The sequence below is a fragment of the Falco cherrug genome, chromosome 4, assembly GCF_023634085.1.
Source record: "Falco cherrug isolate bFalChe1 chromosome 4, bFalChe1.pri, whole genome shotgun sequence".
Classification (NCBI taxonomy): Eukaryota; Metazoa; Chordata; class Aves; order Falconiformes; family Falconidae; genus Falco; species Falco cherrug.
Genome location: NC_073700.1, coordinates 51,675,947 through 51,694,396, shown reverse-complemented (window position 1 = coordinate 51,694,396; position 18,450 = coordinate 51,675,947). Strand labels below are relative to the sequence as shown.

Here is an 18,450-nt window from a genome sequence, read left to right as displayed (position 1 = left end):
GTACTGGGGGGGTGCAGATCAGAGGGAAGGGCTGAGGAACTGGGTTAACCAACTACACCAATTCAACGGAGAATGCTTTACAAGTATCCAAGTCTTCCAGCTCGGGAAGAATTCACATTTCGATTATTCAGTTAACCTCTCGGTTGGCAGATAGCTGAGCCATTCCCACCAGGACCCGGAGGCTTTCCCGCTGGAACAGGACACATTCCTTTGCCCGCCCCGGTCAGATGCTCCAGCGGCACTCACACAGGGCAGAACAGGCGAGGTTTCATTTGGCACTGATTAATGTCACATGTTGCTTGCCAGGAACTGTGTCCGGGGGCAGGAGCCGGGGTGGGGAGGTTGGTGAGGGGATCAGTCGGGCACCAGTGGAGTCCAGTGGCCCCAAACGGGGCTCCCAAGGCCCTCCCAGCTGCCCCCAGCCCGCACCGGGGCCCAGCCCCAGGGGAGCCCCGGGCTCTGGCCCAGGCCAGGCCTAGGCAGGCCTGGAGCTGCCCTCAGCTGTGGGGCCGAGGCCTGCGGGGTCACTGCGGGCAGGACCCCACGGGGACAGGCCCCAGCAGCGTGGCCGGGGGCTCCCGCGCCCGCAGCGGGCCAGGCCCGACTGGGGGCGGCCGTTGCCATAGGAACCACCTGTGCCCTCCCCGGGGGCGGGGCGTCGCCATGGGCATAGCTGTTTGGCCCTATCACCGAGCGAGGCGTCGCCATGGCAATGGCCCCTGCCCCGCCTTCAGGGGTGGGCGGGGCGTCGCCATGGGAATGGCGATACCGGAAGGGGCGGGGCGGGGCGCGGCCGGAGGACTCGGTTTCCCGTGAGGCCCCGCGCGCGGTTCCGGCGGGCGGGCGGTTCCGGCGGGCGCAGGCCGGGATGGAGGCCGTGCCCCGCATGCCCATGATCTGGCTCGACCTCAAGGAGGCCGGGGAGTTCGCCTTCAACGCCGCCGTCAAGAAGGTGGGGCCGGGGAAGGGACGGCTGGGGCCTGTGGGGGGCCCGGGGCGGCGGGCGGGCACTGTCGGGGCGGGCCGGGGGGGCTGTGAGGGAGGGAGTGCCTGGGGGGGAGGCGGGGGTCCTGTGCGGCCTGTGTGGTGTCTGTGAGGGAAGGGGGAGCTTGGGAGGTGTCTCGGGGGCCTGTGTGAGGTCTGGGAGGGGGGAAGGGGCGTGGAGGGCTTTGCGGGGGGTATGTATTGTCGAGGGTCCTGTGAGGGAGGGGAGTGCGTGGGGTGTGGGGCAGGGGGTCTGTGAGGGAAGGGAATGCTCGGGGGAGGCACGGGGGATGTACGTGAGGCCTGGGAGGGGGGAGAGTGCTTGAGGTGTTGGGCCAGGGGGGCTGTGAAGGAGAGGAGTGCATGGGGTGTGGGGCAGGGGAGCCTGGGGGGCTCCGTGAGGGTTGCTTGGGGTCTGTGAGGAAAGGGAGGGCTTGGATGGGGTCTTGGGGTGGTGTGCGGGAGGGGAGTGCTTGGGGAGGGTGTTGGAGGGCCTCTGAGGGAGGGGAGTACCGGGGTGCAGGGCAGGGGGGGGCCTGTGAGGGCAGGGAGTGCTTGGGGGCTGTTGGAGGGGGTGAGGCCTGTGAGGGAGGGAGTAATTGGGGGTGGTGGTGTCAGGGGGGCTGTGAGGGAAGGGAGTGTGTGGGGTGGGGGCTCTGTGGGGGTGTTTGGAGGGTGGGAAGTCTTTGAGGTGCGTGGGGAAGGGCAGTGCAGAGGGTTGAGGATCTGGGGGGACCCTGGTGGAGCTGGGAGTTCTAGCAAGGGATGGGGTGAGTGGGCTGTGGGCCAGGGTGTTAAGGGGTGGGGAGGACTGGAGCAGGGCTGCTGGGAGCACTGGGGCAGGGAGGGGCTGAGGTGTGGTAGCTCATCACCTGGCTGTCACCCTGTGGTGGCTTTGCCCTGTATGGCATGGAGGGAGCAAGGCCGTGAGCACATCTGTGCCCCCCTCGGCCCCATCCCCAGCTTGGCCTCACTTCCCTCACTGCCTCCTTGGGGGGCAGGGTCAGCGTGGTGCTGCTGGGGGGCAGAGTTTGAGATGAGAGGAGTCCTCAGAGCGCTCCCCATCCTGGACAGAGCCTTCCCCGGCCACCTTGGGGTCAAGTGGTGAGCTGGCAAGTCGGTCCCCACCACATGTGACTGCACTGACTCCCAGTGCCACAGCTGCCCCTCCTCGAGCCCTGCCACCGGATCTGGCCTCCCCCAGTTGTCATTAATGCTGTGGCGGGTGTCGTTAGCGATCCGTATCTGCTATGGCTGATCCTTTGTGTCTCCTTTCACTCTGCTCCCACGAGCTTGTTTGTGTAAAAAGGGGAACCGAGGAAGGGAGAGCTGGCTCTCCTGCTGCCAGCAGCCCAGGCTGACCGATCATCAGTCAGTTAAAAGCTCTGATCCCTTTGTGTTGCCGTTGGAGGAAGGTTGAGAGTACAGTGGGTGCGAGACAATGAGTTCCTTCCTTCCCAGAGGTCACCTAGGGCCATGGGGGACACAACCTGTCCTTGCTGCCCCAGTGGGGATCAAACCAATCGCTTAGGGGAGATGCAATACTTAATTAAGCTTGTAAACAAGCTCCACCTAACTGGTGTTTCCTAGTGCTGCCTATGGATGAAAAGCGTGATTTGTTGACGTGGAAGGAGAATGGAGGGTGGGAGTTCTCCTGTGTTTGTGTCACCACCTACTTTCCACCACGCTGTTTTTTTGGTTGCTGAGGGGGGGCATCCCGTCAGACCCCAGCAGCATTAGTGTGGCTGGGACGTCCCTGTGCTGGGAGGAAGGCATCGCGGGTTCGCTGAGCTGAGTCATGCTGTGCCAGCTGGGATAAGGTGTGGCAGCCGTCGGTGTGGCTCCAGCCCCACTGTGCCTGCCTGCGAGTGCCAGGGGAGCCGGCGGTACCGTGGGCCGTGGGGCAGCACCTCACGGGGAGCTACAGCAGAGGGGACAGTGGCCTCCAGATCTGAACTGGGCCTGGAAAAGTTGAATAAATTCCTGTCCAGAGCCTTGGAGGTTCCTGAGCTGGCTGTGGCTGGGAAGCACTGTGCTTGCTGACAGCATTGCAATCCGAGGGATCTTGAAACCCTCACTAGAGGCAGGTTTTGGGGGAGCTCTGTCCCCACGGCTCCCTCCACAGCGGTGGGGAGGTGTAATTCATCACTGAGCGCCTTCCTTGGAGATCCAGAGCATTTTATTTCTTAATGAGCATCTTCTGCCAAGCCTTGGCACCCCTCCAGCAGGGGCTGCGGTGCTATGCTGTTCCACATAGGCAGGCACTACCCCGTTTCGTTTCCCTTTCTGCTCTGGCCGCAATGAGCCGCCTCCTGGCCAACTGCCAGCGCGACATTCCCCTCTGACCATGGCAAGAGGCTTTGCTTTCATTCAAGCACAGAGGGGTATTGGGTGTGAATCTGGGAGCGACTTCAATTCACTCTGTCCTGTTCACTGGTGACAGCTCAAGACCTCATGGCCGCTTGATTCCAGTTTTTCCACCCTAGCTCTGAGGTCCCTGTCAGCTCCTGGGGTGCACTGGATCGGTGCCTTTCCCCAGGGTGTTGTCTCCACAGGACCCTGAGCCCTGGCTTTGTGTTAAGCTGAGGTTCAACAGGAGCCGGGCAAGATCTGGGGGGGTGGGGGTGGGGGGGGGGTGTTGTGTGACAAACAAGCTCTGAACTAGGAGATGCAGGACCCCATGCCAGTGCCTGCCCCTTCACACTGTCAGACCCGCCGCGAGGGCTTCCCCCAGGCCTCTCCAGAGAGAACTGCTGGTTGTCGCTCTGGGGCTGGGAAGGTGCTGCAGGGTGTCTCACTCCTCTCTTCTTCCTCCAGTTTGTCCTGAAGAACTATGGGGAGAACCCAGAGAACTACAACGAGGAGCTGCGGAAGCTGGAGCTGCTGCGGCAGGTAAGCTGGGCTCGTCCCAAATTGCTTGCAGCCCTGGTGACATCTCCCAGAGCTGAACTGGGGGAGCTGTTTCATCATCTGCCCCATGCTTGAGGATGCAAATGCTGGCTCCCACCACCTCCCTGGACTGGGAGCTGTGCTGGAGCACTGCTGTGGCTGCTCCTCTTCCTCAACTGTAGCCCACGGAGGAGGCTTTCAGCAGCTGGGTTGCATCTTAGGCTCCTCATATGATTCAGGCTTCCCGAGGAGCATGCAGGGGTTGGGCGTTAGGGCTTTGCTGATTCCACTTCCCTGAATTTGCGAGGTTTTATGTTGAATACCAGTTCCCTGTTGGGTGGAAGAAATCACTTTGTCTGGTTGGGCTGGTGCCTGAAGTCTTTGCAGGGAATAAATCAGCCCTTCACGCTCTGCTCCAGAGCCTAAACAATTGTGTTAGTCACTGGGGTCACCAGTTTTGGGGGTGCTGAGCTGGTTAGAGACAGCCTCAGCCCCAGACAGCTGGTAGCTGAGACAGGGACAGTAAAACCAGGTGGTGACAGTCAGAGACTGGCCCTGAGCCAGGACTGGTGCTGGTTTGTGTCACACTGAAGGTTTTGTAGCAGGGCCATAAGCCTGATGCACAGAGTGTAGCTGGGGTAACTCATGCTGGCACCGGGGTCACCTCACCAGCGTCTCCAAAGCATAGAGGTGGCCTTCCAGTAAGGAACAGAGGTGGGTGGGTGCTTCAGCACCCACAGCTGGGGATCTGTCCATGGGCTTAACTATGAACCTGGAGGCTGGGAAACCTTTTCTGGGTCTCTTGCTCTTACAGCTTTGCCATAGCAGTGGCTCCTGTGCCCTGTCCAGGACACCCCCATTTCAGTCACTCCCAAATTCCTCCCGTTTTTCACCCTTAGGAGCCTGTGCTGGGGAGAGCAGAGACTTTTCCCAAACCGGTTGCTCTAGATCCATAAAGTGGCTCCCTCCAGCCTCGTTTTTAGGTGAACAGACCTGTTTTTCTAGCTGTGTTACATCAGTTTTTTCTGTAAAGCCTGGCTCCTTCCTGCAGTGCTCCTTCATCCCGAGGGAGCCGGCTGATGCCCAGCTCTGGCTGTCCCCTTTGTGAAGGCTCCTACTTCTGCCTGCGGATCTCACCACAAATCAGGCAGGCTGCCTGATGTTCCTGCCTGACGTGTTACCCGTGAGCCTGTACCATGTTACCTGTCCCCAGGGCAGCCTCTTCCTCCTCCTCTCTCCCCTCCAGAGTGCTGTCAACGTGCCCAGGGACTTTGAGGGCTGCAGCACGCTGCGGAAGTACTTTGGCCAACTCCACTACCTGCAGAGCCGCATCCCCATGGGCGCCGAGCAGGAGGCGGCGGTCCCCATTGCATGGTGAGGAGGAGCTGCTTCCCTGTACCCTCTTTCTGGCATGGGACTCAGGCTTTGCAAATGGGAGGATCGGCTCCCAGCGGGAGCTTCCTGAAATGCAGATGCTGACCCAAAGCAGAGCATCTGCTTCCTCTTCCCTGCGCATGTCCTTCACCAGCATCTGATATGCTCCTCCCTGCCACCCAGCAGCTGTACCTGGGTGTCCTGGGGACCTCTTGGGAAATGGCGTCCTGCCCTGGGGATCTGGCAGGATGTCTAAGCCCAGCCATAAGGCAACATGGTTGTCTCTGAGGGGATACAAGGCAGAGGCAGGACAGTGTCACCGTGCAAGGTGACAGGGCTGAGATCACCCTGGGCAGCAAAGATACTTGGCTGTGTGTAAAGGGGATGTCTGCGCTTACAAAGCCAAAACAAGCCTGCCATGTGGAGATGCACCATTCCAACCGCCTCTGGCACCTTGATTTGATGCCCAGGGTGATACTGGGCATGAGGGCCCCTTCCCTGAACCTCTGAGGGATCATGTCGCCTGACAGAACCATTTTCTGGCACATGACCTGTGCCCAGGAACACCAGTAACTCCATCTACAGCTGCTAACCAGGCTTCTCTCCTCACAGGACTGAGATCTTCTCAGGCAAGACAGTGACTCATGAGGACATCAAGTATGAGCAGGCGTGCATCCTCTACAACCTGGGTAAGGGCCTGGGAGACCGGCTGCCCTCTTGGTGCAAGGGATGTCCCTCCTCTCTGCCCGGCCTTTGCTCCACATCAGCATTCCTCGGAGCGGCCAGGCAGCAGCTCAGCCTGCCTGGTCCCACCAGCAGCCGTGGCTTAGCGGGGTTGTGCCTCTTCCCCTCCTCCATGCTGCCTGTGGGGCTGGGTGCTCAGCAGTGGAACTGCATGAGAGGTTGACTTTGGCTTTTGTCAGAAGCTCCTCTCCTTTCCCTTCCACTGTGAGCATGCCCTACATCTCAGTCAGAGGTTGCACCGAGGAGGCTGACATCAGGTTGCAGCATTGCAAGTGCCCTTTCTAGCATGGTGACAGCCTCAGCCAGGCTTTGTCCAGCTCATCCCGCATCTCGTCTCCTCAAAAGCAGCAAATGGATGTAAAGCATCAAATCTAATGCTTGCCCCCCTACCCGTGCTCTCCAGCCATGGGCAATCATGGCTCAGAGTGGGGCTTTTTTGGTAGCCCCTGAGGGGAGGTGATGCTCAGCCCCTGGCCACTTAATGCACCTGAAAATACTCCCATCCCGGGCGTTGCCGCTGTCCCTTTCACTGCAGCTCAGGAGGTGGCTGTGCTTTCCCAGCCCACCATGCACAGAGCAAAGCAGTTTAGTTTAAAGCCCAGCCCAGCGCTGCTCCCTGAACCTTGAAGAAACACGTCTGCTAAGCCAGGAGGGTGTTTGCTATTTGCTTTTCCATACTGAGGGTTTGTTTCCAGCCTGGGATTTGTCTGTGCCAAACAACTTGCATGTGCAGCCTTTCACTCCTCTGGTGCCCTGTGAGATGGGGACTCTGAGTACTGCAGCTCCCTGTGTCCCGCTGGCCCAGGGAGCCAGCTGGGTGCTGCTGGGTGGCTGTGGCCCGCTTGTCGCAGATTTGGGCTTCTCCAGGAGCGGTGAGTGGCTGCTGGCAGGTGCCCTCACCCTACTGAGCCGCCGTCCTCTTTCCGCAGGTGCGCTACACTCCATGCTGGGTGCCATGGACAAGAGAGTGTCCGAGGAGGTAATGATCCCCTGGGTCCTCCCTTAATGACTTTTCTCTCCCTCGTGGTTAACAGCCACCAACCAGTAGCACCAAGTACTTTTTCCACCGTAACACGGGTAGTTACAAGCATCTCAACATCAGACACCAGCTTTGGATGTCTGCTGTGACCTAGTGTGGCTGTAGAGTGTTAGGAGGGGCCACCCCCTTCATGGCTGTGTCCCCCCCTGCCCCATCATTGCTGTCCCTGCTGTGGCAAGGCTCTGCCACAGAGGTCAGAGGGGGGAGGTCTGACGCAGCTCAGGGCGTGCATAGCTGGGGAAAGCGCCGAGCTGTTTAGAGCCCTGTGATCCCCAGGGATTTGCTCCGGGTTTGTGGCAGCTGCTTTCTGGGGTCTCGGAGGAGGCACAGGCAGCACGGGGAACATCTAACCCCTGCTGAGCTGGGGTTTATCACCCTAACCCTGCTGTGTGAAAGGAGGTTGCTGCTTTTCCAGTCTGACCGAGGCTCCACGAATTTGGTACATGCCTACGGATGTCGGCTGGCTTGGCGTGCGTGCAGGAGGGCTGTGCGCACCTGACACGTGTTCTGTTCTCTCAGGGCATGAAAGTTTCCTGCACCCATTTCCAGTGTGCTGCCGGGGCGTTTACCTACCTGCGGGATCACTTCCCTCACTCCTACAGTGTAGACATGAGCCACCAGATCCTCAACCTCAACATCAACCTCATGCTGGTAGGAACTGGATTCTGCCTCCACCAGGGTGCTGGTTGCACTGGGACGGCTCCTTGCACACCTCAAGGGCAGCTGCCACTCAACTGGGCGAGGGGCGTTTGTAGAGTTGGGTGCTCCCTGTGGAGCTCAAGTGCTTGGAGCTAGCTGAGGTGGGACCCCGGTGCCCCTTGCCAGGGTCTGTGCTGCTGTAGGCAAGAGGGGCTCCCACCTGCAGGAGGGAAGGAGGTCTGGGGAGGCAGCGGGGAAGTGGGAAGGCTCTGTACCACTCTGCTCATCCCTGGGCTGTTTGGGCATCCCTTGAGGCTGGCGTTTGCTGGGGTCCGCTGCCCTGTCAAGGAAGGGGCTGTAGCTGGTGGGTCCTGCCAGGGGTCAGGGCCTGGCGCTGGTTTGGATACCGGAGTTGTTCCAAGGTGGAGAGGAAACAGAGTATTCCCCTCTTGTCTTTGGTAGGGCCAGGCACAGGAGTGTCTCCTGGAGAAGTCCATGCTGGACAACAGGAAGAGTTTCCTTGTGGCCCGGATCAGCGCCCAGGTGAGCTCCTGAGCACTTTCTGCTGTGCCAAACTGGCTGATTCAGCCTCAGCGCTTGCTGTTCCCGGCACAGCCACGCTCCTGCTGCACAGAGTGACGCGTGGGCTTGGGAACATGGGGAGGGTGTCCCGCATCCTGCATGGCGTCAGTGCAGTCAGACAGCAGCATGGGCTGCTTTCGTTGCCTCGGGCTTCAAGCACAGCCATCAGCTCCTCAAAGGAGAGCTTGAGATGCTCTAGAGGGAAGAGAAGCCATCCAGAGGGGCCTTGAGAGATGGGCCCCTGTGACCCTCATGGGGTTCAACAAGGCCAAGCACAAGGTCCTGCACCCAGATCAGGGCAATCCCCAGTGTCACCACAGGCTGGGCCGAGAATGGATTGGGAGCAGCCCTGAGGAGAGGGACTGGGGGTGCTGGTGGGCGAGAAGCTGGACGTGACCCGGCCACGTGCGCTCGCAGCCCAGAAAGCCCCCCGTGTCCTGGGCTGCATCCCCAGCAGCGTGGCCGGCGGGGCGAGGGAGGGGGCTCTGCCCCTCTGCCCCGCTCTGCTGAGACCCCCCTGCAGCGCCGCCTCCAGCTCCGGGGCCCCCAGCATAAGGAGGGCACGGACCTGTTGGAGCGGGGCCAGAGGAGGCCACGGAGATGGCCAGAGGGCTGGAGCCCCTCTGCTGCGCAGCCGGGCTGGGAGTGCTGGGGCTGTTCAGCCCGGAGAAGGGAAGGCTCCTGGAGACCCTGGAGCACCTTCCAGCACCCAAAGGGGCCGGCGAGGACGCTGGGGAGGGGCTTTTCCCAAGGGCCTGCAGCGCCAGGACAAGGGGGAACGGCTTTGCGCTGAGAGAGGGCAGATGGAGATCAGAGCTGAGGGAGAAATCCTTCCCTGTGAGGGCGGCGAGGCGCCGGCACGGGCTGCCCAGAGCAGCTGTGGGTGCCCCAGCCCTGGCAGTGCCCAAGGCCAGGCTGGACGGGGCTGGGAGCCACCGGGGCCGGGGGAAGGGGGCCCTGCGCGTGGCAGGGGTGGGACTGGGGGGTCTTCAAGGTCCCTTCCAACCCAAACCGTTCTGGGATTTGGACCCTCTGTGTGAGGTAGGTTTACCGTGGTGATGTCACTAGCCCTGGCTCTGACCCAAAACTCATGTGCAAGTCCCCCATGGCACATTTTGATGTGCTGGCTGGGTGATCCGAGTCCTTGGGCGCAAACACCCGTGCTGGTGCATCCTCTTTCCCTTGCTGTGCTCGGTTCCACCTAGGATCCAAATTTTTGTGGGGTTTAAACACCCATCTCTCTCTCCCTAGGTGGTGGATTACTACAAGGAGGCCTGCCGCGCACTGGAAAACTCGGAAACAGCCTCGCTGCTGGGAAAGATCCAGAAGGACTGGAAGAAGCTGGTTCAGATGAAAATCTACTATTTTGCTGCTGTGGCCCATGTAAGTGGGGAGACAAACTGGGGGGCTGCTTGGCTTTGGTGGGGGGACCTGGCCTTTGCTCCCGTCCCAGTTTGGGTTGCTCAGTCGTGGTGAGTACCCCTCAGCAGCAAAACACCATCAATAAATGGGCTCGGGCCACTGTGGGATTTTATTGCCCGTTTCAAAGATTTCCCTGGAGTTACAGAGCTCTGCGTGTTTTCTTGCAGCTGCACATGGGAAAACAGGCTGAGGAGCAGCAGAAGTTCGGGGAAAGGGTAAGCAGAGCCATGTCGGCCTGTCTCCTGATCCAGGCTAAGGATTGTGTCCTGCCCTGGGGGGTTGAGTCCTGGCAGAGATTGTCACACCCACGATGCTGGGTACCCACGCCCTGGGGACATGAATGTATCACCAGCGATGTCCTGCCTCCTGCAAGCGTTTGTGGGTATTCTTGGAAAGCCCAGTTATGCTGTAGGAAGCTGTGGGGACTGGTGGTGCTGTTCCTGTGCAAAGCAAGGGCATCTACTTCTGCACCAACCCTAATTCCCAGTCTCTCTGCAGGTCATCTACTTCCAGAGTGCTCTGGATAAACTCAACGAAGCTATCAAGCTGGCAAAGGTGTGTTCCTGCCCCAGCTGGGCAGGGTTTTTGAATTGGGTTTTTGAAGCCACTGTGCTGGGCTCGAGCTCAGGCTGGTGGGATGCCAGGCTGGGAAGATGAGAACTGGTGTCAGTTTAGAAGCTTTCCTTGCCATTCAGAAGCTCGGCAGACCTGTGCTGGCTTCTCAAAGCATCACTTTGCTTCCCTCTGGGACGTCCAGCCAAGCCCAAGGCCCTGGTATCTCCTGGCTGCTTGGCCTACCAAGGTTTTAGCAGGGTTGTTTTGGTTTTAGCTGTGCAGGAGCACATGGGCAGCGGGTCTGCAGCGCTCAGCCCTGCCACCTTGGTGGGCTCCCCACAGAGCTACTGGTGCCTGCACTGGGGAAGCGCAGCCCGGTGGCATGTGAAACTGGGACACAAAGGATCTGGGGCCTCCAGGCATCTGGGTTCCTTTATGGGGCACAAGGAGAGGTGGCTGGCAAGGCTGCTGCCGGCTCATGGGCACGCTCGGGCTGTGGTCACAGCACACAGGGCTGCGATCAGCTGCTGGGACAGCGACACCTGTTCTCAGCCTGTGCTAACTCACCCTCGTTTCTGCAGGGCCAGCCTGAAACTGTCCAGGAAGCCCTGAGATTCACCATGGATGTGATTGGTGGCAAGTGAGTCTGTGCATGGGGCACCGTCCTGCTTCTCTGGGTGTCAGAAATGCCCAGTGGCTGGAGCAGCCCAGGGAGTGTCCCCAGTGTCCCCCGACACGCAGAGCCAAGCACCCCGTGCTGCCTGAGGCTCTTGAGACATGAGGAGGTTGCTCTTTGCTCTCTCTGGAGCGATCCCAAGAGACCCAGGGCCTGACCCCACTGGGAGTGAGCTCAGGGAGCCGGGGATGCCCTCCGCTTCTCATCGGCGTGGCATTGCTGCTTGTTTCTAGGTACAATTCAGCCAAAAAGGACAACGACTTCATCTACCATGAAGCTGTGCCTGCACTGGACACCCTGCAGTCTGTGAAAGGTGAGGGTGGGCAGTGCCCTCTCCTGCCAGCTCCTGAGGGGAGAGGGGCACACAGTGAATCCACAGGGCTCTGGGAAGCCAGTGGGGCTTCACGCCACAGTGCTGGGCTTTCCGGGGATATGCCAGGAATGGCAGTGTTGAGAAGGAAGAGCTGTTTTGGGAATAATCTGTTCACCATGGAGGTTTCTGACAGGCACATGTTGTGTGTTCAACCCCCAGGTGCCCCGCTGGTGAAAGCCCTCCCCGTCAACCCCACTGATCCGGCCGTCACCGGCCCCGATATATTTGCCAAACTGGTGCCTATGGCTGCCCACGAGGCCTCTTCCCTGTACAGGTGTGTCCGGGGCCGTGGCACAGGGGGGGCACGGCTCCGGCCGGAGCGGGGCAGCCTGCCACAAGCGGTCACGGGGCTGGGCGTGCAGATTTCCAGCACTGAGCTCCCCAAGGAGCCCGTGCCACCACCTGTCCGCAGGCTGAAGGGAGCTGGAGGGGACCAGACAGGCCGCAGCGGTTTCCTTGGGGAACCACCGCCGTCCCCGAGTTGTCCTCGTGCCTGGCTCCTGTCCAGCGTCCCTCCTGGCAGCTGGCGCTGGCCTTGCTGCCCCGAAGGCCCAGGGATGGGCGAGGCTCTGGCCGATGCCCACAGGGCTCGGAGTTCTCGTGACTTACAGTCCTGTCGCAGTACTGAAGAATTATCTTTTTTCTCTTCTCTGTCGCAGCGAGGAGAAAGCCAAACTGCTGAGAGACGTGATGGTGAAAATCGAAGCCAAGAATGAAGTGCTGGAGTACGTGTGAGCCGTGCCTGCGTGGGGCTCCCTGTGGCCGGGCACAGGGCTGTCCCGATTATCCCCTCGCTGGGCTCCCACCCCAGCCCCGATGCGAACACGTGCATCCCTGATCTGTTACCCTCGTGCTGAGCATGAGCAAGTCCCAGTTTGCCCAGCTGTGGGCAGACCCTGTCCCCCAGCAGGTTCCAGTCCTGGTGGCTGGTCCCCAAATTCACCCTGCAGCTTTGCATAGTCCATCGGGGACAGTACCGTGGTGCTGCGCCCTGAGCTGGCTGCCACTTGGGATGGGGGTGACCTGCAGGGGGGTGGGCAGGCTGTGCCACCGCTCAGGGGCTTCTTTTCTCGCCTGCAGCCAGTTCATGGACTCCATGCAGCTGGACCCTGAGACTGTGGACAACCTGGACATGTACAGTCACATCCCCCCCATCCTGATGGAGAAATGTGCTGCGCTCAGCGTGCGCCCCGACACCGTCAAGAACCTCGTCCAGTCCATGCAGGGTAGGGACATGGGGACCCATGGAGGAGGACCAGGGGTGTCTGGGCCAGCCCTGGGGGCAAGCATGCTGATCCTCAGTTGGCGCTTGGTGTTGGGAATGGCCGCTCTGACGGCTAAATTTTTGCTGACATGAATTCCTGAACCCCGAAGTGTTTTTCCCATTGGCTGGTTGTGGGGGGATGGTGCTTCCTCACAGGCTGGGCCAGCGTCACCTTGCCGGTGGCTGCAGCCTCCCAGGGGCCGCAACCAAGGAGGTCAGTGCTGTCTGGAGCCCAGTGCAGGCCCTGAGCCTGGCGCATCTGGGCTGGGTGTCCTTGTCTCCTCTGGGTGCCCACAGCCAGATTTACTCCTTGGGCTGCTGTGCCGATGCCTGGCTGCGCGCTTGGAGCGGGTGGGGGACCAGGAGAGCTTGGGAGTAGATGGTGGTCCAGCCCTTGGGCAGCTTCCGTGTGTCTCCCCTCCAGTGCTCTCCGGTGTCTTCACTGATGTGGAGGCTTCTCTGAAGGAGATCAGAGATCTCCTCGAGGAGGACAAGGCCCAGGAGCAGAAGCTGCAGGAGCTGCTTGGGAAGGTCCCACCACCCCAGGGGTCCCCCCCACCGCCGTCCCCAGGGCTGGCTGAGGTCAGCAAGGAGTGTTCCAAGTACATGGAGGTGCACGAGAAGGCCAGCTTCACCAACACCGAGCTCCACAAAGCCATGAACCTGCACATCAGCAACCTCCGCCTGCTCAGCGGGCCACTGGAGCAGGTCCGGGCCGCGCTGCCCTCGCCCACCCTGACCGAAGGTGAGCGGTGCGTCGTGCCGGGGGGCTGCCTCCCCCTCGTGCTGCCCTGGGCCTCTGCTGGTGCTGCATTGGCATTGGCCAGCTGGTGGTCCCTTGCGAGCTGGGGGGTGGGGTTCTCCCCCTGAAAAATGTGCGGAATGGGACCCTGGTGTGGGGGCAGAGGGGGCACAGGCCTGGTTACTGTGCCGGCAAATGCCTGGCTTCCGCCGGCTGTGCCAGGAGAAGCCACGGGCTGGGTCCTTACCCCTGCAGTTCCCTCCCTGGGCTGGCAGCATGGCCCATGAGTGGGCTCAGGCTGGGGAGGCTGCGCCGGGCTCGGTGGGGTTTGGCACGGCTGCTCAGCCCTCCCTGTCCCACAGATGACAAGCAGGTGCTGCAGAACCTGAAGCGAATCCTGGCCAAGGTGCAGGAGATGAGGGACCAGCGGACATCCCTGGAGCAGCAGCTGCGTGAAATGATCCAGAAGGATGATATCACCACCTCGCTGGTCACCACCGACCGCTCTGAGATGAAGGTGGGTGCTGCCGCAGTGTTGAGGGAAGCCCTTTCTGGTGCCGCACGTCCCGGTGAGGGCTGCAGCAAGAGCTCCACTCCCTCGCAACCCACCCCGAGCCTCCCCAGCCGCCTGCGGCCCCTCAGGTCCTCCCCTCTCTTGTCAGAAACTCTTTGAGGAGCAGCTGAAGAAGTACGACCAGATCAAGGTCTACTTGGAGCAGAACCTGGCTGCCCAGGAGAACGTCCTGAAGGCCCTGACGGATGCCAATGTCAAATATGCGGCTGTACGCAAGGCGCTGGCCGAGGTGGAGCACAAGTGAGTGGTGTGCAGGGTGGCTGCAGCGCTAGGGGGGGAGTATTTCCTGGTGTGGGATCTCGGTGCCCGGGAACAGCCCTCGCACTCCCCAGGGGAGCGATGTGGGGTCACTGCCAGCTCTGTCCCCGTCCCACCGTGCTGCTGGGGGCAGTTCTGCACCCGGTGGGTTCCCCAGGAGTGGGGACACCCAGCTTTGGCCTGATGTTCAATCCCTGCTCAGCCCCTCTGCCCTGTCTTTCCCCAGGTGGAACACCACCGTTCAGACCTTGGTGGCCTCCTACGAAGCCTATGAGGATCTGATGAAGAAATCGCAGGAGGGGAAGGACTTCTACACCGACCTGGAGGGCAAAGCCGCCAAACTGCTGGAGAAGGCCCGGGCCGCCTGCCAAGCCGCCGAGGCCAGCAGGCAGCAGATCTTGGAGAAGTAGGTGGGGCCGTGCCCGTGGTAGAGACGTGCGGGTGGAAGGCCAGGCTTGGGGTCCCCAGTGTGACACCCTGGGGGTGGGAGGCACCTTTGGGTGCTGCTGGGTGATCCAGGCTGTGGCCATGGTGCGGGGGCTCCCTGCGCCCGAGGGGGCGGTGGACATCACCCCCTAGGCCCGCTGGGTGCTGAGCTCCGCTGCCCCCCGGCAGGGAGATGAAGAAGCAGCCGCCCCCTCGGCCCACGGCCCCCAAACCTGCGCTGCAGAAGAAGCCGCTGGAGCTGGACGGTGGCGGCGGGCTGGACGCCGGGGAGCTGCCACCGCTGGGCTCCCTGGTGCTGCCGGAGCTGCCTGAGGAGCTGCGCAGCCTGCCGCCCGACGTGCTGGCCGTGCACCTGGCTCGCCTGCCGCCCCCCGCGCTGGCCACCCTCGCCCTCAACCCGGCCCTGGCTGCTGGGCTGCGGCCCCCCCGGCCCCGAGCCCTTCGTGGCCCAGCTGGCCAGTGCCCCGCTGCCGCCCTTCACCCCTGCCCACCTCCCGGGGCCCCCTGTGCTGCCCGGGCACTACCGCCTGCCGGCAGCGCCCACCTCGGCACCGAGCCCCTTTCCCCCTGCCGGGGGGGGCCCGGTGCAGCTCCTGCAGCCCTCTGCCCCGCAGGTGGCCGGGCCTCCCTCCAGCTCAGCCCCCTCCGCTGCCCCCCAGCTCTTCCCGGCCGCCCCACTGATCAGAGCCCCGGTGCAGCCCGGCTACGCGGGGCCACACATGCTTCCCCCGCGCTCGTCACCGCAGCATGCCCCCCTGCCCGGCTCGGCTCCCGCTGCCTCCTACGGCCTGGGCCAGCCCGGGGTGCCCGCGTCTGGCCCCCTCAGGCCCCCCGCCCTGGGGCTGCCCATGGGTGCCCAGCCAGCTGCTGGTGGCCCTGAGCCAGCCCCAGGCACCCGGCCGGCTACCACCACGGTGGACAGCATCCAGGCCCCCATCTCCAGCTGCACCGCGCCCCCACGAGTCCCCAGCCAGGGGCCGGCCGTGCCCCCAGGCCCCTTCCTGGCCCCTCAGCACCCAGCGGCAGCCCCAGCCCCCTTCCCCTATGCCCAGGGTGGGCTGCAGCCCTTCGGGCAGCCGGCTCAGCACCCCTTCCCCCCCGGGCAGCCCCCGCACGCCTTCGCCCCTGCAGCGCAGCTCCAGCCCAGCGTGGAGATGCCCACCCGGGCCCAGGGCCCCCAGCAGTTCCCCCCGCCCCCCTATTTGCCCCCGGGCAGAGCCCAGGTCCCGTTGCAGTTCCAGCCCCGCGCCCGGCCCCCGTTGCCATCCCAGGCCCAGTTTGCCCAGCAGCCCTTTGCCGGCCCTGTGGGGCAGCTGCCCCCAGCAGCCCCTGGGCAGCCACCGCTGCCCCCGCAGCTCTACCCGCTCCCGGGGCAGGACAAGCTGCCTGGGCAGGGCCTGGCCCCGCACACGGGGGCCCTGCCCTTCCCCAGGGCCCCCAGCCAGGCCCCACCCCCCCCCCCAGCCCCTGCACACCGCGCTGGGGGGGCTGCAGCCGGTGCCCGCCAGCTCCCCGGCTCTGCCCTTCTGCCCCAGCGCTGCCGCCCCCAGCAGCCAGCTGCCCCCTGGGACCATGGCTCTGGGCCCTGCCCCGGCTGCCCCCGCCAGCCAGGCTGGCCCCCACCACGTCGCCCCCTCTCCCAGCCCCGGCCTGAGCCAGGTGCAGGGCGCAGTGGTGGTGCAGGGCCCCCTCGTCCCCTCCCCGGCCCCCTCCCCGCAGCCAGCCTTGCCCATGCAGCCCCTGCCACAGAGACCCCCGCCCTCACTGACGCCGGGCACGGCTGCGCTCCCCCCGGGGCCTGGCGAGGCCCCCTTCCAGCGGCAGAGCTCCTCCACCGACGACCTCCTGTCGTCCAGCCCCGAGAGCCAGCACGGCGGCTCCAAGGCGGCGGTGGGCCAGCCCCTGCTGCAGCCCACCAAGGCGGACGCCAAGGAGGGGCAGAAGCCCAAGGCGGTGCAGCTGATCGAGAACGACCCCTACGAGAAGCCGGAGCGAATCTTGCGGCTGCTGGCGGAGCTCGACCGCTTCCGCAGGCTGGTGGAGGGGCTGGAGCAGCCGGGGCCTGGTGGCGGTGCCGAGCTGGATGCCGTCTGGAAGGAGCTGCAGGATGCCCAGGAGCGGGACGCCCGGCAGCTCTCCATCGCCATTGCCCGCTGCTACTCCATGAAGAACCGGCACCAGGACATCATGCCCTACGACAGGAACCGCGTCGTCCTCTGCTCGGGCAAGGATGACTACATCAACGCCAGCAGGGTGGAGGACCTCTCGCCATACTGCCCCACCATCATCGCCACCCAGGCCCCGCTGCTGGGCACCGCTGCCGACTTCTGGCTGATGATCTACGAGCAGAAGGTCTCCGTCATTGTCATGCTGGTGTCGGAGCAGGAGCTGGACAAGGTAGACGCTTCCCTGGACACGCGGCTGGTGGAGCTGGCTGGGGCGGGACTGCGGTGTCACCCTGCAGTGGCTGCAGGCCTGAGGGTCCCACGGCAGCCCCCCGGGGGTGGTGTGTGGGATGTTGCCAGGGGTACACAGGCCCACTGCTGACGGTGTTGCTGTGTTCCCTCCCCACAGCAGAAGGTGCTGCGGTACTTCCCTGCCGAGCGGGGCCAGCCCGTGGTGCAGGGCCCCGTCACCCTCATCCTCACCAGCCTGAAGGTCACCCCCACCCATGTGGAGCGGATGATCACGCTGCAGTACCGGGACCAGAGCCTCAAGCGCACCGTCATCCACCTCCAGTTCACCTCCTGGCCGGAGCTGTATGCCATGGGGCGGGGGGGCAGAGGGTGGGCCGCTGGCATCCTGCGGGACCCCCAGCACTGCCCCATCTCTGCTGGAGGCAGGGGTGCCTCAGGGCTCCAGCCCCAGCGTGGGGGTCCTGAGGGGGTTGACAGCAGGACCCCCACACCTGCCACGTGTTCCCTCTGCAGGGGCCTGCCCGACAGCAAGGGGAGCCTGCTCCGCTTCATCCAGGAGGTGCACAGCCACTACCTGCACCAGCGCCCGCTCCACACCCCTGTGGTGGTACACTGCAGGTGAGCGGGGCCGGGGGGCTCCCGTGGGCCTGGGGGTGCCCCCGCTGTCCCTTGGGCCCGTCACAACTGGAGGGGTCTCTCCGCAGCTCTGGGGTGGGCCGCACCGGGGCGTTCTGCCTCCTCTATGCGGCCATGCAGGAGGTGGAGGCGGGCAACGGCATCCCCGACTTAGCCCAGCTGGTCAAGCGGATGCGGCAGCAGCGCAAGCACATGCTCCAGGAGAAGGTAGCGGGGCATGGGGCTGAGACCCCCCCGGGGCTGTGGGGCTGCTGCCTGCAGGGCCTCATCCTGCTCCCCTCCCCTGCAGCTGCACCTCAAGTTCTGCTACGAGGCCGTCTTGCTGCATGCCGAGCAGGTGCTGCACCGCCACGGCGTGGGCGCCCCCGCCACCCCCAAGGCCACCAACAGCGCCTCCCCCAAGGTGGGTGCAGGGTGGGGGGCGTCCCCGGGTGCTGGGGGGCTCCGCTGCTGACCGGGCCTCTCTCCCGCAGCTCTACTTCCACCAGGACCTGCAGGACCTGGTGCTGGGGGGGGACATGCCCATCAGCTCCATCCAGGCCACCATCGCCAAGCTGAGCATCAAGCCGGGGGGATCCAGCACTGAGCCCGGGGCGGGCTGTGGGCCGGATCCTGCCCCCCTGCCAGACACCACCGACCCCGAGGTGCTGCCTGATGGTGTGATGGACGGCGGTGGTGCCCCCAGCCCCGAGCCCTCCCCACCGGGGCCACCCATCCCTGAGCCACCTGCTGACATCCAGAGCAGCAACCATGTGGCGGAGAGCCCCGAAGCACCCGGGGGGCAGCCGGTGGCCCCCCCTGCCGCCCCCTCCTCTTCGTCACTGGAGCTGCTAGC

At 63.4% G+C, this 18,450-nt stretch overlaps 1 protein-coding gene across 1 annotated transcript; it reads left to right on the top strand.

The window, feature by feature from the left end:
* The first annotated feature begins 775 nt into the window (after positions 1-775).
* Positions 776-18,343, top strand: PTPN23 (protein tyrosine phosphatase non-receptor type 23). Its single transcript, XM_055706816.1, is given in 28 exon segments — positions 776-952; positions 3,802-3,876; positions 5,120-5,247; positions 5,860-5,936; positions 6,921-6,970; positions 7,550-7,681; positions 8,132-8,212; positions 9,503-9,634; positions 9,841-9,888; positions 10,172-10,228; positions 10,810-10,868; positions 11,138-11,217; positions 11,437-11,551; positions 11,937-12,002; positions 12,358-12,503; positions 12,966-13,286; positions 13,646-13,800; positions 13,946-14,097; positions 14,342-14,521; positions 14,731-14,983; positions 14,985-15,988; positions 15,990-16,959; positions 17,137-17,321; positions 17,493-17,597; positions 17,684-17,822; positions 17,905-17,997; positions 18,000-18,018; positions 18,089-18,343. Coding segments are annotated over 28 exon segments (5,019 nt in total). The 5' UTR covers positions 776-868; the 3' UTR covers positions 18,202-18,343.
* Positions 18,344-18,450: the final 107 nt, after the last annotated feature.